Here is a 24,643-nt window from a genome sequence, read left to right on the forward strand (position 1 = left end):
CGCCCTGAGCCCGTCCACGCGAGTGCAGAAGCACCTGCATTCAACGGTGAGGAATGGGGTCCTGTCGCCGAGGAGCTGCCTTCACCTGATTTCCCAGCATTCCCAGTCTGTGTAATGGCAGAGGAGGAGGGGAACATACAATTTGTTTCACAATTAAAAGCTAACAATTTGGTAGGAAAAAGTTTTTTTTTCCCCCAGACAGAGCCTGCCTATGGAGTACAGTGGCATGATCTCGGCTCACTGCAGCCTCCACCTCCTGGGTTCAAATGGTTCTCCTGCCTCAGCCTCTGGAGTAGCCGGGACTACAGGTGCGTGCCACCACACCCAGCTAATTTTTGTACTTTTAGTAGAGATGGGATTTTGCCATGTTGGCCAGGCTGGTCTCAGACCCCCGCCTCAGCCTCCCACAATGCTGGGATTACAGGCATGACCCACATCTGTCCTGGGAGTAAGAAGGTCACTGAGAGGGACGACACTGTCTCAGTCCCACACAGCCCCTCTCCTGAGAGGGAGGCAACTATTCAAACAGCATTTTAATTAATTTATTTATTTCTTTACACATAACTGAAAGTGATGTTACAGTACATAAGTTATTTACAACTGTGCAGTAATGTGTTGCAAAATAAATTATCTAGAAGGCAGCAAAAGTACATTGTGAATGTATATAAAACTGTACAGCGTTTACCGATACACTTTTTATATGATTATTGGCTCTGTAGTGTTTCAAGTTATGTTCTCAGAAAGAGAAACAAAATGCCCAAGATTAAAGGAAAGAAGATACAAACCACGTGGATTTGACTCCATTAAAAATACGCCTGGGAGTCCTGGCTCTGTGTCCCTCAGCCTGGCTCCGCACCAGGTCTTATGCCCAGTCTGAGGCTGTCGCAGCTCTGTGGCAACAGGGCCATGGCTGGGATGGGGCTCCTGCCCCTCTGACCTGGAGGTCACTGTTTGTGAGAGGTGGACACCTTAATTTTCTTTAGTTGATCAGAATGGAACAAAAATTTTAAAAAATGCACTCCGCTCTCCAACTCCTGAAATGCCTCTGCAGTTGCTGGAGAAAAGGGCCCGAAGGTCACCGTTTTCAGACAGAAGCTGCCATGTGTGCGCGCCCGGCATGATCTCCTCGTCCCGCCGGGGCCAGTGAGGCTCTGGGGGCTTTGCCCCCGCCGCGGCAGCTGGTAGAGAAGAGACGTGTTTCACCTCCCCGACGTCTGGACCAGTCTGGAAGGGATGGAGACGCTGTGGCCACGTGCAGTCTCTCTCGGGGTCTCTCCCCGCCCGGGTGGACATGGCGCTCCCTCCTCTGCCCCTGGGGCTTAGCAGCAGCCCTGGGCAGCTGTGCGGCCCTTGCCTGCGTCCTGCAGCCATCCCGCGGTGTCACGCCGGCAACAACACAAAGTCGTCGTTGACGTCAACCATGGGCACGTAGAAAGAGGGCACCTCGTTCACGCACAGGGACTTGTGCCCGGCGGGGTCCAGCTCCTGCACCTTCAGCTGCCACTCCATCCTCTGCACAGCGTTCAGGGCCGCGGCCTCATGCTGCTGCCGCATAAGGAGGCAGGTCTGTGGGACACACAGCGGGGAGAGAGGGGAGGAGGGGGAGGAGGAGGAGGAGGAGGAGGAGGAGTGAAGGGAGAGCCCCAGACTCTGCCGACCTCAGCTGCCAGCAGGGCCCAGGGCGTGACAGGGCTGTGAACCTACCCTGGTATGGGCCAGGCCCCCTGGAACCCTCTGCCTGCTGTGGTGCGGCTGGCAGGGGGCACATACCCAGGACCAGCTGTACTTGCCCCTGGTGTCTAGTTATCACACGGGACCGCAGCACCAGCTGTGCTGGATGTCTGTTCCCAAGACTGCTGTCTGTGGCACCCCCATCCCGGCCCGAGGGCCCTGCCCTGCTCTGGGTCGGCCTGGGGCTCACCTCCAGCAGCCACTGCAGCTTATTAGAATCTAACAGCTTTCCTTTCATCATTTTATAATTATTTATGGCCAGTGATAGTCTTACTTGTATTCCAGTAGAAACTATGCCATTTACAAGTGCACATAACAGGACTGGACTGGGATAGGACATATTTTGGGAACTAATGGAGAAATTTAAACATGGCTCAGGGAATACTGGTATGTCACAGCAACTGTGTAGAAAATCTTTTTTTAGATAGAGTCTCGAGGCTGGGGAGCAGTGGTGTAATCGTGACTCACAGCAGCCTTGACCTCCGGATCCGCCCTCCTCAACCTCCCGAGTAGCTGGGACTACAAGTGCTACCGTGCCCGGCTAATTTTTGTAGAGATGGGGTTTTGCAATGTTGGCCAGCCACAGTGTGGTAATGTCTGTCTCTAAATTTTTCTCAACATATATATATATATATATATGCTAAATTGGTTTTGAAGCTCAGGATGGATTCCCAGTCCTCAGGGGGCCGTACAGCTTTTATTCAGCACTAAATTGGTTTTGAAGCTCAGGATGGGTTCCCAGTCCTCAGGGGCCGTACAGCTACAGCTTTTATTCGGCAGCTCACACATCATCGCCAGTGTCGATCACCACATGGAATCATGTAACCCTTCGGATGTTCCAAACTCCAGTGAGTCACTGAATTACTGATGGGCCTCTGAGTTTCCAGTGTATTAGATTGTTTCAGTGAATATTTTTATACATATCCCTAAGGCTTTTAAAAAATTTTGTCACCCAGGCTGGAGTGTGGTGGTACAATCTTGGCTCACTGCAACCTCCGTCTCCAGGGTTCAAATGATTCTCACGCCTCAGTCTCCCAGAATTACAGGCACGCACCACCACGCCCGGCTAACTTTTGTATTTCTAGTATTTAGTAGAGACAAGGTTTCACCATGTTGGCCAGGCTGGTCTCGAACTCCTGACCTCAGGTCATCTGCCCACCTTGGCCTCCCACAGTGCTGGGATTACAGGTGTGCGCCACTGTGCCTGGCCATAACCCTAAGTTTTAAATTACTAAAGTGAAATAGCTAGGTGAGGTGGTAAAAGCATTTTGAAATTTGATAGATATAGTCAGTTTACTTAATAAAAATCTACTAATTGACGCTTCTCCCAATACTGCAGTGATACCGGCTCCCAACCCTGCAGATGACCTTTAAATGAGATCTTGCTTCATCTGTGGTCCTGATGTTAATGATCACAGTGAGTATCTTTTCATTATCTCCTTTGTGGAATGTCTCTTTATATAAATTATTTTTTTGTGTACCATTTTTTGTATTAGTTTGTAAGGGTTCTATCTGCACAGATGGTGCTAACACTATGTGGCATTTTTAATGTATGTATAAAGTCCCAATTTTTTTTTTTAAAGACAGAGTTTCGTTCTTGTTGCCCAGGCTGGAGTGCAATGACGTGATCTTGGCTCATAGCAACCTCTGCCTCCCTGGTTCAAGCGATTCTCCTGCCTCAGCCTCCAAGTAGTTGAGATTACAGGCATGTGCCACCACGCCCGGCTAATTTTGTATTTTTAGTGGAGACGGGGTTTCACCATGTTGGCCAGGCTGACCTCAGGTGATCCGCCCACCTTGGCCTCCCAAAGTGCTGGGATTACAGGTGTGAGCCACCGTACCCGGCCCAAAGTCCCATTTTAATGTAGTCAAACATTTATCTTCTTACAGGAAAGTCTTCCCTGTGTCTTTATGAAGCCTTCAGTCTTTTCTCGCAGCTTTGGTTAGGAAGGGCCTGGTGGCCTGGGGAGGGTGTGGTGTGAGTGACTTCCTGCACCGTCACCTTGGGGCTGGCCAGAAACGCACACTCAGTTACAGCTCAGACCTGAGTTTCTGCCTCAGCACAAGCCACGCCCCGCAAATACCCTGGCTCCCACCAGGTTAGGGCTGGTGGTTCTCATCTGCACCCAAAAGCTACAGCATGACACATGGGTGCTTGGTTCAGGGACCGGGGTGGTGCTGAGCCTGATGCTGCAGGTAGTCAGAGCCACCTGCTCCCGGGCCTGGCTGGCGACTGCACAGGGTGACGCTGACTTTAAAGTTCTGTCACTTGGCAAGTTTCCGCTTTCCGTTGCTTCCTGGTGGATCCTCCAGGGTGTCCGGGTGAACAGCCCTAGCGACTGGGACTGAGGGTGTGCTGCCCTTCCTGGCACCTATCCTGCCTCTGCCCGCTGCCCTGGCGAGCACTTCCAGAGCAGTGGAGGGTGAATGCTGAGACCTTAGAGGGGGCTCACGGGGCGGTCCCAGGAGTTCTGACCATCAAGTCTAGGGTCCTGTTCAGCTGGCCACAGGAGCCGCTGCCTGCACACCGGGACAGAAGGGAGGACTGAGGCGGCCACATGCAGCGACAGGACCTCACCTCCCTGAACGCATCGGCCAGGTTAAGAGAATCTGAAATTGTCACCGCCCATCACAGAACTAGGCAGCAGCCTCCCTTGGCCCCAGAGGCAGCTGGAGTGCCCAGGCAGAGCTGGGCGGGAAGCGCAACACCAACCTTCATGCGGTCGTACTTGTCGTCCACGTCCTGGAGCCAGGAGATGAACTGGCGGGCGTTGAAACGGTCACGCACTGACTTGTTCTCGTCACCCTGTGGAGACCAAACACGGGGTTTCATCAGGAAACCCAGAGCCCGCGATGGGAAGGCGTGCCAGCCTGAGCGATGCTACAGCGACCTTTCTCAGTGCCAGCCTGAGCAATGCTAGTGACCTTTCTCAAGGGAAAAACCAAAGGGGCAGCCTCATTCCACCGCCCACACACTGACTCACGTTCAAGGCATGGCAGGTGCCACCCTGCCCCTCTCTCTAAACAGCTTCCCTAAAGTGCGCGTGGAGGTGGCTGGGCCTTTGTCTCCTGGGCACTGGGTGGCCACAGGCCCCGCCCGAGCTGGGCCCCAGCCCTGCCCCCATGGGACAGTCAGAGCTCAGCCCAGTGCCAACTCTTGGGAGATACTTTAAGAGACGGAGTTTCGCTCGTTGCCCAGGCTGGAGTGCAATGGCACGATCTCGGCTCACCGCAGCCTCCACCTCCCGGGTTCAAGCGATTCTCCTGCCTCAGCCTCCTGAGTAGCTGGGCTTACAGGAGCCCGCCACCACGCCCGGCTAATTTTATATTTTTAGTAGAGACGGGGTTTATCCTGGGAGGGACTTCCTTTTTTTTTTTTTTTGAGACGGAGTCTCGCTCTGCCGCCCGGGCTGGAGTGCAATGGCCGGATCTCAGCTCACTGCAAGCTCCGCCTCCCAGGTTTACGCCATTCTCCTGTCTCAGCCTCCTGAGTAGCTGGGACTACAGGCGCCCGCCACCACGCCCGGCTAGTTTTTTGTATTCTTTAGTAGAGATGGGGTTTCACCGTGTTAGCCAGGAAGGTCTCGATCTCCCGACCTTGTGATTCGCCGGTCTCGGCCTCCCAAAGTGCTGGGATTACAGGCTTGAGCCACCGTGCCTGGCCAGGAGGGACTTTCTAGGCATGTCATCGTCCCTGTGTCCTGGAGGACGGGACACGGATAAAATGTTCAGGCTCCTCCCCTTTTTCATGGGCTCAGGGTGAAGCTGACAATGCCGACAGAAACCCACACACCTGCAGGGAGCTCACTGTCCACAAAGGTGCCAAGAACAGAATAACAATCACAGGGAAAGGACAGTCTCTTCCGTAAACGGTACTGGGAAAACTGGCTACGCGTCGCAGAGGAGTGAAACGAGACCCCTAGCTCTCACCAAATACAAACATCAAACCCAAATGGATTAAAGTCTGGAATCCAAGACCTCAAACTATGAAACTACTACAAGAAAACACTGGGAAAATCTCCAGGACATTGGCCTGGGCAAACATTTCTCAAGCAATACCCCCACACACAGGCAACCAAAGTAAAAATGGACGAATGGGATCACATCAAGTTAAAAAGCTTCTGCACAGCAAAGGACACAGTCACCAAGGTGAAAAGACACCCAACAGAATGGGAGGAAATGCCTGCAAACCGCTCACCCAGACATGGATTCAGAACCAGAACATATAAGGCAATTAACTCGATACGAAAAAAATCTAATAATCCCATCAAAAAATGGGTAAAAGATCTGAATAGACATTTCTCAAAAGAAGACACACAAATGGCAAACAGGCATCTGAAAAGGAGCTCAACATCAATGCTCATAAGAGAAACGCAAACAGGCCGGGCGCGGTGGCTCAAGCCTGTAATCCCAGCACTTTGGGAGGCCGAGACGGGTGGATCACGAGGTCAGGAGATCGAGACCATCCTGGCTGACACGGTGAAACCCCGTCTCTACTAAAAAATACAAAAAATTAGCCGGGCGAGATGGCGGGCGCCTGTAGTCCCAGCTACTCGGGAGGCTGAGGCAGGAGAATGGCGTAAACCCGGGAGGCGGAGCTTGCAGTGAGCCGAGATCGTGCCACTGCACTCCAGCCTGGGCGACAGAGCGAGACTCCGTCTCAAAAAAAAAAAAAAAAAAAAAGAGAAACGCAAATAAAAAGTACAATGAGGTATCACCCCAGTTAAAATGGCTTTTATCCAAAAGACAGGCAATCACAAATGCTGGTGAGGATGTGGAGAAAAGGGGACCCTCGTACCCTGTTGGTGGGAATGTAAATTAATACAGCCACTATGGAGAACCGTTTGGCGGTTCCTCAAAAAACTAAAAATTGAGCTACCATAGGATCCAGCAATCCCACTGCTGGGTACAGACCCAAAAGAAAGGAATTGGGGGCCAGGCACGGTGGCTCATGCCTGTAATCCCAGGTCCCCAGGAAGCCGAAGCAGGAGAATCACTTGAACCCGGGAGGCGGTGGCTGCAGTGAGCTGAAACTGTGCCACTGCACTCTAGCCTGGGTGACGGAGGAAGACTCAGAATCAAAAAAAGGAAAGGAAACAGTATATTGAAACGGTATCTGCACTTCCACATTTAATGCAACTCCGTTTACTATAGCTAAGGCTTGTGTCCATCAACAGACGAATGGGTCAAGAAAACGTGGTACACACACAATGGAGTACTATTCAGCCACAAAGAAGAATGAGATCGTGTCATTTGCAACAACATGGATGGAACTGGAGATCATTATGTTAAGTGAAATAAGCATAAAAAGACAAACATCACATGTTCTCACTTACTTGTGGGATCTAAGAATCAGAACAATTGAACTCATGGACACAGAGAATAGAAAGACGGTCGCCAGAGGCTGGGAAGGGTTGTAGGGGTTGGCGGGGGGCTGGCAGGGAGGTAGAAATGGTTAATGGTTAATGTTTTCAACTAAACACCTTGGAGCCTCTGGCTGTCACTAACCCCCCCCCCACCAAAAATAAGACCTAGTATTTGACAGCACAACAGGGTGACTATGGCCAACAGTAATTGCACTGTATATTTTAAAATAAAGAGTGTTAACTGGATTGTTTGTAACTCAAGGGCTAAATGCTTGAGGGGATGGACACCCCATTCAAGAAACAAAGGGGGAAGTAATGCTTCCTGGGAAGGTGTGAGAGGCACGAGCTGGTCCTCCTCAGCTGGTCCTCCTCGTTTTTGCTCTGTACGGAGCTGTCCTAACTGCCTGTCCTTCACAGACTCTCAAGTGGGGTGCGAGAATGCAAACTTATCAGCATCCAGCCCCTGGGGCATCATTTGGTCCAACTCATGTTTTCTTAAAAGAAAATTTGTCGGCCGCGTGAGGTGCCTCACAACTGTAACTCCTGCACTTTGGGAGGCTGAGGCAGGCGGATCATGAGGTCAAGAGATCGAGACCATCCTGGACATGCTAACACCCTGTCTCTACTAAAAACACAAAAATCAGCCGGGCGTGGTAGCGCATGCCTATAATCCCAGCCACTCGGGAGGCTGAGGCAGGAGAATCGCTCAAACCCGAGAGCCAGAGGTTGCAGTGAGCCGAGATCATGCCACTGCACTCCAGCCTGGCGACAGAGCGAGACTGCATCACACACACACAAAAAGAAAATAAAATTTGTCACTGTGTGTATGAGGAACATTGATAAAATACAAAGGAAAGGAAGATCTTTAATGCACTAAGAGATGTTTTCAACTAAACACCTTGGAGCCTCTGGCTGTCACTACACAGCAACGCCTAGTGCACAGCTCAGAGAGCCCAGGGCCGGGGTGGCGTCACGGGGGGCCACATATGAGGGGTCTTGGTGCAAGGCCTGGACATCGAGGCGGGAATGTGCTCCAGGCACATCCCACCGAGCAGGATATGGGGCCTGGGGCCCAGGGAGCCCATGACCTGAGCACGGTGGGCTCTGAGGAAGAGGCAGGGGTCGATGCAGGGCAGGCAATGGGAGAACCCGGGGTCCACGCGGCCCACATGGACAGGTCAGTGGTGGCTGGAGGATGATTTCTGAGACAGGAGTGCCCAGCATGTGGGCCGCTTGAAGGCAGACAGGAAGAGCTACCCTGGGGAGAGCTACAGGGCCTGGCTGCCCACATCCTATGTCCCAGTGGACAGAACAGGTCAAAGGCAGGGGAGCCGCAGGGGCGGCGGGAGCCCCACAGACGGGCAGGATAGTGACTGCAGTTCTGGGACCCTGAGTCCAGCCCACCCTGGCCCAGATGAGCGGCACACCTAGGTGCGTGTGTCCCCTGAGCCACCCAGTGTCCCTGCTGTCCCCGTACGAGAGCCCCTGGGGCCTGTGCTGTGAAAGCCCTCCATGTGGCAGCCCCAGGGTGCCTGAGAGCTGCAGGTCGAGCCCAGCAGTTTAAACAGAAAACAAAGCCAGCCCTGACACCCGTGAGAGGTAGGTAGGGGCAGCTGAGGAACTGCATGGACAAGTGTTGTGGAGGGACTGAGCTGCCGAGGCCCAGGCCAGTGGCCCGAGGGCCTTGCCCGTGAAGGGAGCTGTCTGCTCCAGCCTTCTCGGCTCCTTTCTCAGGCTCGCCCAAGGCTAGAGGCATGCAAAGGACTCTGCAGCCCCTGCAAGGTGCTGAGCACCAGGTAAGTTCCTGGTCAAAGTGCAGATCCTATAAAGGGGAGGGGAAAGGAGTGGGGGCGCTTGAACTCGTGGGCCTGGCATGCCAAGGGGGCCTACCTGGCTCTCCAGGGGCATGTTGTAGACCTCGGAGTCCAGCAGCATTGTGCAGGCGCTGAATGGCACTGCCTGGTTGGCGATGGTCCTGGCCGCCCGGCAGTGAACCCGCAGAATCTCCTGCTCACAGGACACGATCAGCTTCTCCTGGAGGAGGAGAGGAGTGGAGTGAGCTGGGACACAGTCACGCCCCAGGCCCCACTGTCTCAACACAACAGCCCCTGGGGCCTGCGTCATGAAAGCCCTGGCCATGGCGCCCCCTGCCTGTGCCAGCCCACTTACCCGCTCGATGCTGTGCTGCAGACGCAGCTTTCCCCGGACTGCCTCCTGCTGCCTGAACAGCTCCTTCAGGGGCTCCGCCAGGGAGGGAGGGGGTGCGATCTGCAGGTAAAAGGTGAGTGGGGGGTCGGCTGGGGCCGTGGAACTGCACGTAGAACAGTCTGGAGTTCACCGGGGTCCGGACTCAGCCTCCCCACTCCTAGGAGCCTGCCCTGGAGACCTCCTCCAGTCCCAGCAGCACAGATACACCAGGACGCTTTCTAGACACCACCTATGTGCTGGACACGGGGGAGCGGACACCTCCACGGGGCCCAGCACAGCACCATGTGGTGAGCAGATGGAGTGCAGGGAGAGGTGCAGGACGGTATCTGTGGGCCATCGTGTGCCAAGGAAGGCCTAAAACACAGGCATGAGCACCCAACTGTGCAAAGGAGACACAGAGAGACAGCAGGAGTGGGCTGGGGGTAGGCTGAGCTTCCTATGTTCACAGGGAGGGCCCATGCACCCCAGATCAGCTTTTCAACCAGGGTGTAACGTGCACAGTGGAGTATGAAGGCTGACAACCGAGCCTGTGGTGTTGCAGTGGCTCGGGGGAGGGAAGCGCGTTGGCCCAGGTCGCCGTGGCGGGGGCTGCAGGGCTGTGGGCCGGCAGCGCAGGCACTACACTCCCACCAGTGGAAGGGTTCTCACGGGTGGGCCAGCCATTCTGAAACGACATGCACACCGGAAGTGAACAAGGCAGTAAACACAGCAGAGACCATCAGGACGAGGCCTCACACTCTTGGAGATACAAGGGCCACACACAAGCTGGGAGCCAGGCTGAGCCCCACGGCGCAGGGGAGACCTCAGGCCCACAGGGAGTCAGGTTTCCAAAGCAGACCCAGAAAACACGGCCGTGTGCTCAGGGGGCCACAGCAGTTGCACCAGGGCCACCGCTCCCCACAGGTGGACCCACACGGGAATGGTGGGGCAGAGAGGGGTGGCCAAGACCAGCTGGAACATTGAGGGGCCAGTCAGAAACAGGAGCGCATGGGGCAGACGGGCACGTGGACGCACAAGAGGGAGACCAGGAGGAGCTTCTGACAGCCAAGGCTGGGGCAACACATGGCATGAGACCGACGCTGGGCACCTGCAGGCGGAAGGGGCAGCTCCTCCTGACAGCAGAGCTCCAGTTAGCAAACACAGGAAAGGAAGACAGGCCCAGCGCCACAGGAGTGACTGCTGCAGACAAGAGCTGTGGACAGCAATGCGCACAATGTGCTGAGAGAAACAGGTTTACACGGTCTCTACGTCTCTTCCAAGACACACACTCACCACAGTGGGAGAGACCTTGACTCACGGTGGACGGGCCTGACCAGGCTTCCAGGTCACGTCACCTATGACACCAGGAGCAAAAGGCCCCGCCTCACGCCTGTGGGCTCCTGTCTAAGAACCATCATCACAGGCCAGGCCTGGGGCCGCTGACCACACTGCTGACTGACACTGCCCAGAAGCTCCCAGCCAGGACACAGGGCACAGGAGGGCCCGCCACAGCCCGGACACATGGCAGCATCTCGTCACCTCCACGGCTGCTAAGGCACATTCAGAGGAGGCTGCACGTGCAGCAGGTGCATAAACCTGTCTCTGCTGCTTTTGAACTTTTCTGCCCATCAAAAATCAGTTCAAAATTAATGATTTAGGCCGAGCGTGATGGCTCACACCTGTAATCCCAGCACTTTGGGAGGCTGAGGCGGGCAGATCACAAGGTCAGGACTTCGAGACCAGCCTGACCAACATGGTGAAACCCCATCTCTACACAAAAGATAAAAGCCAGAAATGGTGACGGGCGCCTGTAATCCCAGCTACTCAGGAGTTTGAGGCAGGAGAATTGCTTGAACTCAGGAGGCGGAGCTTTCAGTGAGCCGATCATGCCACTGCACTCCAGCCTGGGCAACAGAGCAGACTTGTCTTTAAAAAAAAATTTTTTTTGATTAAAAAATTGAGCTAAGTCTCTCTAGTCCACAGACCTCACTCTGTTCAGCACCACATCCACCCTGCCTCAACGAGCCCAGCCCCCCAGTGAGGGTTCTGCATGTGGGGTTTCTGCTGAGATGGGGCCTGTCGGTGGCAGGGATTCTGTGGGCCACCTCCAAGGTGGGACTGATGCGAGCTCCAACTAGCGCACAGCCGGGACAGGGCACCGCCCCTTCCTCCGGCTTAGCCCCAGGGCCGGCAGCTACTGCAGGAGCTGTGCCTCGGGCCTCAGGTTGTACCTGGAGCACCTGGCACCTCTGCCTGCCTGGGTATAAGTCTAGGGGGTACTCAAAAGACCAGGCGGGAGGTGCACAGAACATTCCCAGGATTACTCTGATTGTCAAGATTCTAGTGGCTTTTTTCCCTGTATTTTCCAAATTTTCTACAGCAGTCAGACTACTGTTATCACCAATTAAAACAAGAGAAAACAACAGCCAAAACAACAAAAAGTACAGAAGGTCTTACTGAGGAGAGATCCTGGGGCAGGTTTTTCTGAATGTCATGACCCAGCTGCCGTCTGTCTCCTGTGGATGGGCCTCCCCGGGGATGGCTGGGGTCAGGCTCCAGGAGAAGGGAAAGACCGCCGAGGTCCCCCTGGGTGCAGAGCCCCTTGTGCTCCCGGGAACAGAGCTCAGAGCTCAGCAGGGTGGGGCCCGAGGGCGCTCGCTCCTGGGTTCTGCACAGTGTCCCCTGACATGTCGGGCAGTAGCACAGACCCAGCCTCACCCTCAGGGCAAGCTCAGCAAGACCCTGGCATCCTCATCAGAGGGGTGCTGGGTAGCTGAGCCAGGTCAGGGCCAGCAATGGCAAGGGGCTCTCAGGCGGCCTGGGCCCACAGAGCCAACGCGTGCGGAGGGCCCCTGGCTGTACCTCGCGCCACCTATGAGTTCCAGTGCCCAGGAAGCCCCAGAAGGAAATGGCCGTTGGTGACCGAGAACCCGTTCTGGACATAACACCACACACTCAAGTGAGACACCTGCATCAACCACACAGTCCACCAGGCAGAGTGTGAGCGGAGTCGCGGGGTCCGGGAGGAGACTCCAGGGAAGAGCCAGAATGCCACACGCTGGGGCTGCATGGACCCCGGGGGGCCTGAGAACAGGAGGGCAGGGGAGGCCATGCACAGCTCAGGCCATCACCAAGGGCAGATGGGTGGACTCTGGCTCTACCATGAGGAACCCCTGTGCCTGCTGGGAAAGACCTCGGTGGTAGGAGGAGGTGGGAACCCAGTCAGGCCCTGTGACCAGGGCAGAGGGCACATGGGGAGGAAGCCCTCATGGGAACGTGCTCAGAGCAGGGCCCCATTTGGAGGGATCTATTTTGGGCCCAGACGCAGCACAAGGGACTGGGGGTGATTGAGATGTTGCACCTGAGCCTGCAGAGGTCGGGATGATGCCTGGGGAACTGGGGTGACAGGGTCGGGTTGAACAAGGTGAGGCTGGGGGCCGAGGACCAATGTGCCCCAAGGGAGCTACAGCTCTGCTGTCCTAGAAGCCCAAGGGAGGAGGTGGGGGAGGGGGTCCATCATGTGGGTATGGGGGCTCAGGGAACCCACATGGGTCCAAGGGAGAAGGGAGCAGGGGCTGGAGACAGAGAGGGTGGCTCTGCTGACGCCGTCCTGGTGGATGGGGAGTGGAGAAGGGAGAGTGAGCGGCGTGAAGGGGCACCCCACACCAGTGGGACTGCGGTGTACCCAGGGTGAGGGGGAGGTCAGGAGACCAAGGCCTGGCACGGACCAGCTGGAGGAAGGACCTTGCGTCTGCAGAACAGCTGGGCAGCCTCTGGCTTTTGCCTTCACAGCAGAAACGGGGCTGTGTCTAATCAGGCGGGAGAAGGTCGAGAGAGGTCAAGGGCCGGGAGCGGGACAAGATGGGCTGCAGGAAGCCGTGACTAGGGGGCCCCGGACGCATCCCAGAGAGAGAACGCAGTGGCTCTCCTGGGCCCCACACTCACCACGGGGATGTGGAGCTTGCTGAGCGGCTTGCCGTCCAGGAGGTAGGAGCCCGTGTAGGTGACGTACTCTGCGTAGCACTGGGGCGCCTGCGGCGTGATGCAGCACAGGATCTTGCGTTTCTCCTCGATCTTCTTCCTGATCTGCAGGTATTCGAAGTAGGGGTTGGCCCTGTCGCTGTGGTAGGGCTCAATGGCATCCAGCTTGATGGCGTCCACAATGGCGGCCAGCGTCTGCTGGATCACCTCCCGCGTCTGCTGCGTGGACGTGTTCAGCTGCTGCTGCAGCTGCTGGGTGGAGCGCTGAAAGCGGCGTTTGCGCGGATGCTGGGCCTGGGCGTCGTCGTCCTCGGATCCACGGGCCTTGGCCCTGGTGGCCGGGGCGGGGGTGGAGGTGCACTCCTTCTCGGAGGGGGGCGTGCCCTGCTTGCTCTGGTTTGCCAGCATCTGCGCCCGGTTCCTGGTCATGCGCTGAGGGATCTCCTCCACTCTGGGGGCCTTCGGGGCTTCGGCCGTGGGTTTTGGTTCTGGTTCTGTGGCTTCTGGCTGGATGCCGACGGGAGGGCCTTCGGCTGGGGTGGCAGCACGGGAGGCCTCAATGTTGTCCTGGGGGCTGGCACTGTCCACAGCCTGGGCTTGTGCCACAGTGTCCATGGGGGGGCCGTCAGGGGCACAGAGGGAGGCGGCGGGGAAGCCTTCGGCCTCAGCCCCCTGGTCTCCGCTCCCCAGTGGGCGCTGTTCCGGGGGAACGGGCGTGGGCTCCATGCCAGAGTCCAGATCCCCAGGGGCCCTCTCTTCTGGCACCGCCTCTGCCTCCACCGTAGCTTCCAGAGCCACGTCCAGCTTTGGCTCCTCTGAGGGCTCAGGCTCGAGCTCTGCAGGGAGCTGGGTGGAGGCCTGGTCGGGAGGCAGTGCCGGCTGCTCCTCAGCCACTAAGGCGGAAACATCCCCACCGTTCACGACCACAGGGGCCCCTGGAGGGATCTTTCCTGACGGAGCAAGACTTTCTTCTACGGGTTCTGTTTCAACGTCTGGGACATCTTTAGTCTGCAAGGGAAGCTCCGGCAGGGAGAAGGGCCCCAGGTCCAGGTCGTCCTCGGGGCCGGCGAAGGCGTCTGCCCAGGGCACCGGCTCCACCTGGCCGAGATTAGACAGGCTGTGGCCGCTGTCCAGGAAGCTATTTTCCAGGGGCCCCAGAGCCTCCACCTGAGCCACAGTGGCTACACAGGCGGGCTCTGGGGCCACGTCCAGCGGAGCTTCCGGAAGTGACTTGCAGTTGCTGAAGAAGGACTCCAGCCCGGAGGGAGGGGCGTAAGGAGCCGCCTCAGAGGTGGAGATGGTGGCGGGGACGGCTTCTACCCCGTCTTTGACGTCCTCCAGTCCTGGCTCAGCGACGGGCAGAGTATATGGGGCAGGAGAGGCGGGAGGGGCAGGGTACGGCGCCTCGGAGGCGGCAGAGTGCAGGGGGTCCGCGGGGCAGAAATGTTTTGGGGACTCGGGGAACCTCTGTGGAGACTTCAGCAGCAGGTCTGAGCCCACAGGCCAGCTGACGGGGTTTTCGGAGGCGCTCCCGATCAGGCTGGAGGCAAGGGTCTGCTCAGTGGGGTGAGCCCACTCCACAGGCTCCTCGGTGATGACGGCGCTGAACGGACCCTCGTCCAGCGGCTCCAGGTAGCTGGGCTCTGGAGGGATGATGGCGGCTGTCGCCTGCTGGTCCTCGGTGGCGTCCAGGTCCGGGGGAAGGGCCCCTTCAAGGGAAGGAACCAGCAGCTCAGCTCTGGGGGAAGGGGAAGGTTTTGCTTGTAAACTTGAGAAGACGCCCTCTGGAGATGGGGTGACGGTGACGACGGCGGCCGGCGGGCAGTGCAGAGCATCGACTTTGGGCGAAGGGAGGCCATAGTCTGGGGAGTAGTACCCTGGGGACAAGCAGGCAAACTTCTCCGTGGGAACTGGGGGCAGGGGCGCCCTGTCTTCCATCGAGTGTGGCACGGGGGAGTCATAGCTGGAGGCAGCAGGAACGCTGTGCTGCCTGAAGAGCTTGTCTCCGACGCCGAACTCCTCCTCAGGCGTCCTCCTAATGTCGACAGAGACCGAGCGGTAAAGGTTTGTGGAGAGAGGCCTTGCAGAAGCCTGGCTGGCGTTTTCCGAAAGCCCAGTGGAAGCCACGGAGAACCTGTCGAAGAAGGACGGGGAGCAGGCGCTGGTGGGAGCGGTGGGCACAGGTGTGGAGTGCTGGGAGTCGGTGCAGTCAAACACGAGGTCCGCGTAGTCATCGGCACTGCAGGACGGGGTCCTGGGCGTGTGCATCACCTCCTCGTAGCTGGGGCAGGACAGCACTGACGTAGGGGTGGGCACGCCAGTCGGCCGGCTCTGGTCAGGCCTGGGAGACGCAGGCAGGACCTCCTTCATGTGAGGGCCTGTGAGCCAGTCTTTGGAGTCTGCACCGGATCCTGGGTGTAGCTTATTTTCGGCAGCAGGTGGAACAGGAGTCGACTCTTTGAGCTTTTTGTCTTTACACGGAGGGTCCAGGCCCGGCGGTTTCTTAGCAGGAACGTCCAGACCCTTCTTCCGCCCGTCGTCTGCCAGCTTCGCCTTCTCCTTGAGCTTGGGGTCTCCGGACCGGTGCCTCAGCTTCTCCATCTGCTTCATCCTCTCCTTGTGCCGCTTGTGGCGCTCCTCGATCTCCAGGTCCTTCTGGGAGAGCATCCTCTCGAAGCTGGTCATCATCAGGTCGCCGTCCCCCAGGAGCTTCTCCCTGGGCCTGGCGTCTTTCTTGCCTGGGTCCCTGGATGGCGTCACCTTATCGTTCCCGTTGCTCATCTTCACTGGCTCGACCTTTTCCTTCTCTGCACTGTCCCTGAATTTCTCCTTCAGTTTGGCGTCGCTGAGCCTCGGGCCCTCGTCCCTGGACTTCTCTTTGAGTGCGCGGGGCGGGCTGTCCTTGTCCCTGGTGGCCGGCTTCTGCTCATCCCTGTGGTGCCGCAGGAGGCCGTCCGCATGCCTGTCTCGGTGCCTCTCCTTCTCGTCTCTCCATTTCTCCCTGTGTTTCTCTCTCTTCTTCTTCTCTTTTAGGATGTTGATGGCACTAGATCCATAAGGCTTTAGTTCCTTTTCTATTTTCTTGGAAGGTTCTCTCTCAGAATCATTTTTATCTTTTTTTTCGGTAGAAAACAATTCCATGGTTTTATCTAGCTCATCTTCTATGTCAGCTTTCATGTGGTAAGGAACCCCGTAAGCCTCCACCTCCAAGTCCTTCTCGTACTGACCAGAGTCCTTCCTGCCACCGCCCTCCTTGTAATCTTCAACCTTCTCTTTCTTCTCTTTCCTGGCTCTCTCTCGCTCGTGGCTCTTCTTGGATGAGGACGAGGAGTGTCTGTGCCTCTCCTTCTCTTTCAGCTTCTCCGGGAGGCAGGCGCTCTCCCTCGGCTTGTCCTCTCCGGGTGGCTCCGTGAAAGAGACCTCCAGGAAGGCAGTCAGCCCTGGCTCCTGCCCTCGGTCCGTGAAGCTGTCAGAGGAGACCTCACTGATCTTATCATTGGAGTCTTCTCTGTACTCATGGAGAGCCTCTTCTTCCAACTTTTCAAGCAGGCTTTTTTCCGTGTCGGCGCTTCTCGAGGACTTCCTCTCCTTGGAATGTTCTTTATCTGACTTCTCCTTGTGTTTGCTTTTGGCCTTGTCTTCAGCAGCGTGCTTCTTTTCCGCCTTCTCAGGGAGCTTCTGTTTACTTTTCTTGTCTTGTGTGGAGTCCACTGAGGCTCTGTCCTTCCTGTCCTTATACTTTTCTGTGGACTCTTTATCCTTCTTCTCCTTGTGCTTGTCAAAGACTTTCTCTTTTTTGTCTCTCCCCCCGTCGGCAGCCCCTCTGTCCTTTCTCTTGTCTTTGGGTTCCTTGTCCTTCTGCCTCTCGGGGTGCTGCTTGTCGGAAGCCTTCCTGTGTCTGTCGGAGGCATAGGCCTCCCGCCCTTCCTCCTTCTCCTGGAGGCCGTCCATCCTCAGCAAGTCGCCGGCCTCTCCCATCTTGCACCCACTCCCCAGGTAGCTGTCTCTGTCGTCTTCGCTCTCGTCTGTGAAGATGTCTGCGATGTACCAGCTTTTATCTTTGCCTTTCTTGTCATCTTTTTTTTCAGAGAAGTCTTCCGAGGTGATCCCAGGGAAAGCCTTCTCCTTCTTCTCTTTCCCTTGGTCGAGAGACGCTTTCCTTTCTTTGTCTTTGCCATGTGTGTCTTTATGTTTTTCCTTGGTATCTTTTTTCTCTTTAAAACATTTATCAAATTCTTTGTCCTTCTGACACTTATCAAGGATCGATTTCTCACTTTTGTCCTTGTCACTGGACTTCTCTTTGTATTTTTCTGGTTTTGTTTTCTCCTTCCTTTCCTTATCGGGGCCATCCTTCTTCTCCTTCTCTCGTGCTGGGTGGTGCCGTTCCCATGGCTCCAGGCCCTTCCCAAAGTCACAGTCGGGCTTGTCCTTGAAGCCACTTTCACAGCCACACTCCTTCAGCTCCTCCCGGTATGCCTCCTCGGGCTTGGCCCTGCCATCCCTGCGCTCCTTGCAGCTCTCCAGGGCGTCCTTTCTGTCCCGCCCTGTCTCTGCGGACTCTCTCCTCTTCTTGTCCTTTTCCGAAAGGTAGCTGGGGACACTTTTATGCTTTTCAGTCTGGTCTTTCCTCTTCTCAGAGTTTTTATCCAAATAGTCCCTGTCCTTCTTTCGGAAGAAGGGCTCTCTGTAGTCTCGCTTCTCCCGGGCCCGGCTGTCCCGCTTCCTTTCCTTGCTGTCCTCCTTCACCGTCTCCAAGATGAGCTTGGCCACAGAGTCGCTCTTCATGTCCCTGTAGTCTGTCACTGGCGAGTCCCAGCTGTCCTCCCCTTTGAAATCAAAGGATGAATCGGACAAGTCAGAAAACCACCGATCTCGCTGATCGTCAGAAAGGCTAAATTTGGTGTCTTCGTTCTCCAGAAACTGATTTTTGTTACAATATTCGTCAAAAGCAGAATCTTCCCTATAAACCTTTTCTTTCTTGAGTTTTTCTTTATCTTCTTTGAAAGTCTTCTCCTTCTCTTTGGAAATTTTGTCCTCTTTTAAATCATTCTTCTTCTCTAATTTTGAGGGCCGGTCTTTTGACTTCTTCTTTCTCTCCTCTTTGTACAGTCTCAGTTTTTCTTCTTTCGGAGACTTTTCCTTTAGGGATTTCTCCTTTTCTGCTTTACTCGAACGGTCTTTCTCTTCTCGGAAAGACCTGCTGATGTCTTTGTTCGTGTCTTTGATTCTCTTCAGCGATTTTTCATCTTTAAAGAGCCATTCTTTTTCTTCTAATTTCATTTTGCTAAGTTTCTCCTCTTTTTTAAAGTGGTCACGATCATGCTTTAACACTTTTAGCTTGTTTTCAGTGGAAAGATCATTCTCTAAAAGTATAGCCTTATCTGACTTCTGCTTGGAGTCCTCATATTCGTAAGTAAAACTTTTCAACTTCAGCTCTTGGCTGATGGAACACTGTCCCTTCTCCTTGTTTTTGTGTTTGTGTTTTGTTTTATGTTTTTTGACAACTTTCCCCTCCTTGTCCAGTTTGGGGACGGCGCCCTCCGCACTGGAGAGGAAGGGGCTCTTCTTCTCTGACAGGGAGGCTCGCTTCCTGTGCTCCTGCCTCTTTCTCACTGGCTTCAGCGATTCCACACTGGAGCCCTCAGAGGAGCAGTCAGACTCGCTCGTCAGTCTCGTCCTTGTGGAGTCTGATAAAGAACTGACCTCTGACCAAGCCGGGGAGGAAATGGTTTTCCAATTGTCTGTCCGCCAGTGCTTGGTGTGCTGGTCTGTGTGGTTGGGGTTCTGCTTCTGGGCGGCAGAGCTCCCGTGGGACGAGGTGGAGGAGGCAGACAGGGAGCTGAACAGGGAGGGGTCCTTCAGCACCAGCGGGGACCCCTTGAGGCAGCTGGAGCTCCCCAGGGAGTCCCCGTCGTCCTCCCCACTCTCTGAGGACTCACTCTCCGACTCCGAGGAACAGAACTTGTCATTCCGCTTTCCAAAGCGAACCTCTCTGCCTTTTGTTTCTTTCTTTCGCTTCTTTTTAACTTTATTTTTTTCCTTCTGCTGCTTGGCATTAGAAGGCTCTCGTGTCTTACCACCAGGCAGTATCGTATGTGCTGAGAGTCTCAGCTTCTCTCCTGTCCCCACGGTGACACTCGCGTCCTCCTCGTCCGACGTGTCTGACAGGATACGATGGGATGCTTTCTTTGGTGCAATCGTGTTATTTTTAGTGTAACTTTTAACCTCCATTTTGGGTATAGAGATAAAACTATTGGATTTCGTTTCTTTTCTGTAGTCCTTTTTCAACAGGTGCTTGTCGTCCACCGGAGGAACCCTGTCCTGCTCATCGTCCTCATCAAACTCATACTCATCCTTGACGGGGGCTGTGGCCTTCTGCGGCTCTGGGTTCTTGGCCTTGTGCTTGAGGCCTTTTTCGAACTCGGAGTCCGTGTTGTTGCCGTCGACTGAACTGGAAGGTGCGAAGGACGGGGCGTCTTCCTCTTCTGAGCTCTCTGTTGGAGGCAGGAAGGAGAGGTCACAGGCAGGCTCAAAACAGCTCTCCCCAGAATGGCAGAGGGGGAGGCTCTGCGGATGTGCCCTGTGGCAAGGCTCCCACCCTGCCTCTGCGGACTTGCTTGACTCATGGAAACCAGCCACAGGCAGGAGGAAACCAGACAGGGTTGGCATCTTAGAAGCAAGACTGCAGGCTTCTCGGCAGTGACACACCTGGGCAGGGTCTCCCGCAGTCCAGAAGCTCCTGTAAAGCCCCCAGCATCCGAGGAGGAGCTCATCAGAGGGGCAACACTGTGCACACACCACAGGGCAGCTCCTCCCATCCCTGCGTAAGAGAACAAGCAGCTCAGGTGGCCGTGACTTACCCGTCGAGCTCTCCTCGCTGGAAGTGTAAGTGCCTTTGCCTAACAGGAGGTTCACCATCGTAGGGGAGTTGGCCACTTTCAGCGGCGTCTCGCCTTTCCTGTTGCTCTGCTGCGGGTTCCCTCCGTACCGCAGCAGCAGTTTCACCACCTACAAGACAGTAACACCCGCGTCAAGGACTGCTGGAGAAGCACAACTCCTCTACCGTTCCACATAAAACGGCAGCCCCTACCAAGAACCCTGGGATTCGACCCGAGAGCGGCCCCTCACAGTCTGAGGGTGTGGGAGCCGAGCGCACAGGGACTGCCTGGTGAGGCTCCGGGTGCGATGGGCGAGGCCGTGGCTCCTCTGTGGGAAGGGCTGCAGCCGCGGGGGCTCCCGCACCCCTCCTGTGCTCTCCTTCAGAAGGGCTCTGCCTCCTTTGGATTTTTTTCCACCATTTCTCTGTTGCTGCGAGGAGATGACTTCCTGGGGATGTCCTCACGGAGGCGCTCCCCGCCCGCCAACAGCGAGCTCCTCAGCAGAGCGGTGCGGAGTGGCCGTGGAGGGCTCAGGCAGGAGGTCACGGAGAAGAGTGTTATGGAGGGACAGGGGGGACAGAATAGAGGAAACAAAGACCAAGTTTCTGCAAGCTGCTTTATTTTTTATTTTCATTTACATTAGAAAATAAAATAATCTCTCCCCTGCTTGATTTTACAAGGGTAAGAGCGGTCACACGGATGACAGAAACAGCCATGGTGACACTTCCACAGCTCCGTCCACAGCTCTGTCCAGCTGCTCATCACCCGCAACCTGAATTTCCTATGCCCAGAACAGCAACGTACTGAATGAACTCAAGTACAAATTAAATGTAATCCCAACTTCAGTCCAGTCTGAGAGTAGAGCATTCAAAGCATCTATAATAACGTTTACTAGAGACTTGTCGCCCACAGAATCAGTTCGTGTGTGACGTGTTCTATGGTTTAATCAGCACAGAGTTCTTATGTGAGTTTTCTATGGCGACCACAAAAAACCTCAGGCTTACAATTCTGGAGGTCAGAGGTCAAGCTGCTGGCAGGGCGGGGTCCTTCCTTTCCTCCATCATGGGGGCTGCTGGCAGAATTCAGTTTCTTGCAGGGCTGGGACGGAGGTCCCCAGTCCCAGCTGCTAGGGGCCACCACACTCCTTGGCCCTCCTCTAAGGCCAGCAGCACAAGTGTGGCCCTCCTCGGGTTCTAACCTCTCCTGCTTCTGGGATCTCTCAGACTCAGCAGGAAAGGCTCTCAAGCTTTAAGGGCCCACGGGGCTGCCTAGGACCTGCAAGATGACCTAGGACGATTTCCCCACGTGAGGCACTCACAAGGTCTGGGGTCACAACACGGGCATCTTGGGGGCCATGATCCTGCCTACCTCACCGTAAATCCTTGACATTTTTCATAATAAAAACATTTAAAAGTGGTAATTACAGAAGTATAAAGCTGCATCGGATGCCCCAGCCCCAACACTGCCCCCAGCGCCATTCCCCTCACACCTGCCCTCCCCCGCAGTACTGAGCGAATCCCAGACACTGCAGAGCCTTTTCCAGTTCATGTCTCTGGAAGGGCCCATAAAAAAGAAACACGGTAAACCATCATGCCATTCATCATCTTACCCAAGAGTTTAACGGTCACGTTTTAACATCAAATATGGACTCAGTGTTCTAAGTTCCCTGCTCGTCTCAGAGTCTTCAATCTACCCCCACCCCACCTGAATGAGCTGTTTCTCAAGTGTGCTCTTTAAGGCCAAGGTGCTGTGGGTGCCAGGACCTCCCGCAATGGCCAGGCGGGGCCTGCTGCAGAGGAGCACGACAGGCACGGGCAGATGTGGCCCCGTGTCACCCCCCAGCCCTGCTGTCCTGCCTGCAACCAGGGGCTCTCCACAGAGCTCTGGTGATAACGTTGGTGAGACCTGCCCCACCTCCAGGCAGCACCCCTGCTTTCCTGCAGGACGGGGCTGTCAGGCACACCACGACCTCTCTCGGCTGCCACAGAGGCTGAGACCTCTCAGTGCCCACTGCTCCTGGGCCGGCCACAATGGCCACTTTCTAAATCTTGAGTCTATGGTTCTGTGCACTGGCCACACCTCTTGGTGTTACCTCATTCCAGACGAGGGTGGGTCTGCCTTGCAGGTCTAAGAGCCCCACAGTGGTGACGGGGACCGGCAGCAACTCCTGCAGGCCTCCTTCCACTTGGTGTAATCCTTCACCTGCTCAAATCCAACCAGACCTACGCGGCTGGCGGATACGAGCCTTTTCATAGATGGCAGGTGCTGCGAAACCTGTGAGAGGCCGTCCAGGTGCTGACCCAGGAGGGGAAAGCTGGGGGCAGACAGAGGGCACAGCTCGGCCTTCAGGGTGGGCAAGGCAAAAACTCGCTTTCCGGTGCCCCACACCATGAAACCGGCTAGCTACGGGGACAAAAAACTACAGAACCACCCAGATGCCAGGACAGGCCGGATGTGTGAAGGGCGGGGGATGCCAACCTTGTAGTGCCCGTTGTTGGCAGCGTCGTGCAAAGGCGTGTCGTCATCCAGGCCCTTGGTGTTCACCTCCGCACCTGCGGCCAGCAGCTGCTTCGCAACGTCATAGTAGCCCCGGTTACAGGCCTCGTGCAGCGCCGTCCAGCCTGGAAACAGACACTCAGGACGTACGTGATTTAATCCTGGGAACTCCCCTCCTGTCTCTGGAGGCAGCACCCTGAGGATGGGCTAAGGGGCGGGGACAAGCCAGGTGGGGAGCTGCCCTGTTGTGAGGGCTGCAGTTTAGGAAGCAGGTGCCAGCCCAGAGAACCCCTCACTTCTCCTTACTGTGGCACCCCTAGCACAATCCGTATCTAGCTTCTTAACCCTACCGACTAACAACCCGCAGGGCTGACCTGCAGCAATCACCCTAAAGGGGTAGGAAATCAGTGAACACAACTGTCGTAAACAGCAGCCTCGTCCTCACTGATCTGGAGGCGTATGTGCCTTTGCAAAACACGGAAGGGAAACCTCCAGTGTTGGAAACAGGGAAACTGAAGCTGAGAGAGCCTCCTGAAGGCTGAAGAGCTGCTACAGCAGGAGCTCCAGAGGCGCCCAGGCTCGGGCTGCATGATGAAGGCCGCCCTGGGCCGGCAGCTTCTGCCTGGGGAGCTTGCAGCCCACCATCGGATGGTGTGGCCGCATGCAACGGTGGAAACGGAGCTCAGCCCCATGGGAAGCACATGGCAGTGCTCTGGAGAAGTTTCTTTTAGAAAAAGGCTTAGGAAAAAAAAAGGGGGGGGGGGGTGCTAAGTTAGGTTTGGGTCAGACAGCTATAAACCAGGGCAGTGGGAGAAATCTAGAGAATTCTACCCAGATGATTTCATTCATCTGTTCTCCTCACGCTATGAACAGACAGTTCTGGGACATGTGGACCACCCATGGTTTGATGGGGCATTTATGGAAAGAAGGGACATTAAACTCTAATCACGGGCCTTTAAGCCCCTGGGCTGTGTCAGGTCTGGGGAGACTCAGTTCTGTCCGGGTCCAAGACAAGCCCCAGGACCCAGCCCCGTGAAGGGAGGGAGTCCAGTCCAGGGTGTGGACCCAGCCGGGCTCCCGGCTCAGGGGCACCCTCTGCTGGAGAATGCAGCCACTTGCTAGACACACCAGGGGCCTGGAAGTGAGGTTTACGGAACACAGCAGAGCACGATTTAAAATTCCTCAGTCCTCTTAAAAATAGGCCAGGCATGGGGGCTCACAGCTATAATCCCAGCACTTTGGGAAGCCAAGGCGTGAGGATTTCTTGAGGCCATGAGTTCAAAACAGCCTGGGCAACTCAGCAAGACCCTGTCTCTACAAAAAATAAAAAAATTAGCCAGGCGTGGTGGCGTGCGCCTGCACTCGGAAGGCTGAGTTGGGAACATCGCTCGAGCCCAGGAGCTCAACGTTTCAGTGAGCCGTGATCACGCCACTGCACTCCAGCCTGAGCAACAGAGCGAGACCCTGTCTAAAAATAAAAATAACAGTAAAACCCAGCAAACAAGTTTACTTTGAAATACTTTCCAAGAAACACTGATTTCTTCTCAGCAACAGCGAACCCCACTGGAGTGAGTGTGGCTGTGAACACCCCGGGCCCTGCAGAGCAGATGCGCAGCCCACGAGGGCACAGCCCATCCGACCCAATGGGAGGTTCAGGGCTCCAGTGGGGCCCTCTGGCCCCAGCCAGGCACAGGGCGCCCACCTGCGAAGTCCTTGACGTTGACGTCCGCCCCCTCGCTGATGAGCTCTTTGATGCGCCGGGCGTCCCCGCGGATGGCCGCTCGGTGCAGGCGGGTCTCTCCACGCTCGTTTCTCTTGTTCACTTTATCTTTGGTTTTTGAGGCAGAGTTGGGCGTTCCCTTCTGGCACACTGTAGACTGGGAGGGGTGCTTTGGTGTGGTGTCCACTGCAGGCCAAGGAGGGGACAGGGGGCGTTACTGTGGGTGGCCCTGCTTTCTCAAATCCTCAGGAGCCCAGGCCACCGTCACAAGGTCCCTTTGCACA

The 24,643-nt window shown here is 55.7% G+C and overlaps 1 protein-coding gene across 11 annotated transcripts in view; it reads right to left on the reverse strand.

Moving 5' to 3' along the window:
• Positions 1–522: 522 nt before the first annotated feature.
• Positions 523–24,643, reverse strand: part of ANKRD11 (ankyrin repeat domain 11) — a 224,209-nt gene continuing 200,088 nt past the window's right edge. For 9 of the 11 annotated variants that reach the window (XM_023228899.2, XM_023228898.2, XM_023228892.2 and 6 more), the window contains 8 exons: positions 24,342–24,545; positions 22,622–22,764; positions 20,126–20,273; positions 13,230–19,759; positions 9,267–9,365; positions 8,988–9,131; positions 4,445–4,537; positions 523–1,566 (listed from right to left, as the gene is read on the reverse strand). In XM_023228899.2, the coding sequence (XP_023084667.1) occupies positions 1,381–1,566; positions 4,445–4,537; positions 8,988–9,131; positions 9,267–9,365; positions 13,230–19,759; positions 20,126–20,273; positions 22,622–22,764; positions 24,342–24,545 (7,547 nt within the window). In that variant the 3' untranslated portion in view covers positions 523–1,380. Of the gene's footprint in view, positions 1,664–4,444; positions 4,538–8,987; positions 9,132–9,266; positions 9,366–13,229; positions 19,760–20,125; positions 20,274–22,621; positions 22,765–24,341; positions 24,546–24,643 lie in introns of all 11 variants that reach the window. The other 2 variants (XM_023228893.2, XM_023228897.1) reach the window with 2 other exon arrangements.

Source organism: Piliocolobus tephrosceles, chromosome 17 (genome assembly GCF_002776525.5).
Source record: "Piliocolobus tephrosceles isolate RC106 chromosome 17, ASM277652v3, whole genome shotgun sequence".
Lineage (NCBI taxonomy): Eukaryota > Metazoa > Chordata > Mammalia > Primates > Cercopithecidae > Piliocolobus > Piliocolobus tephrosceles.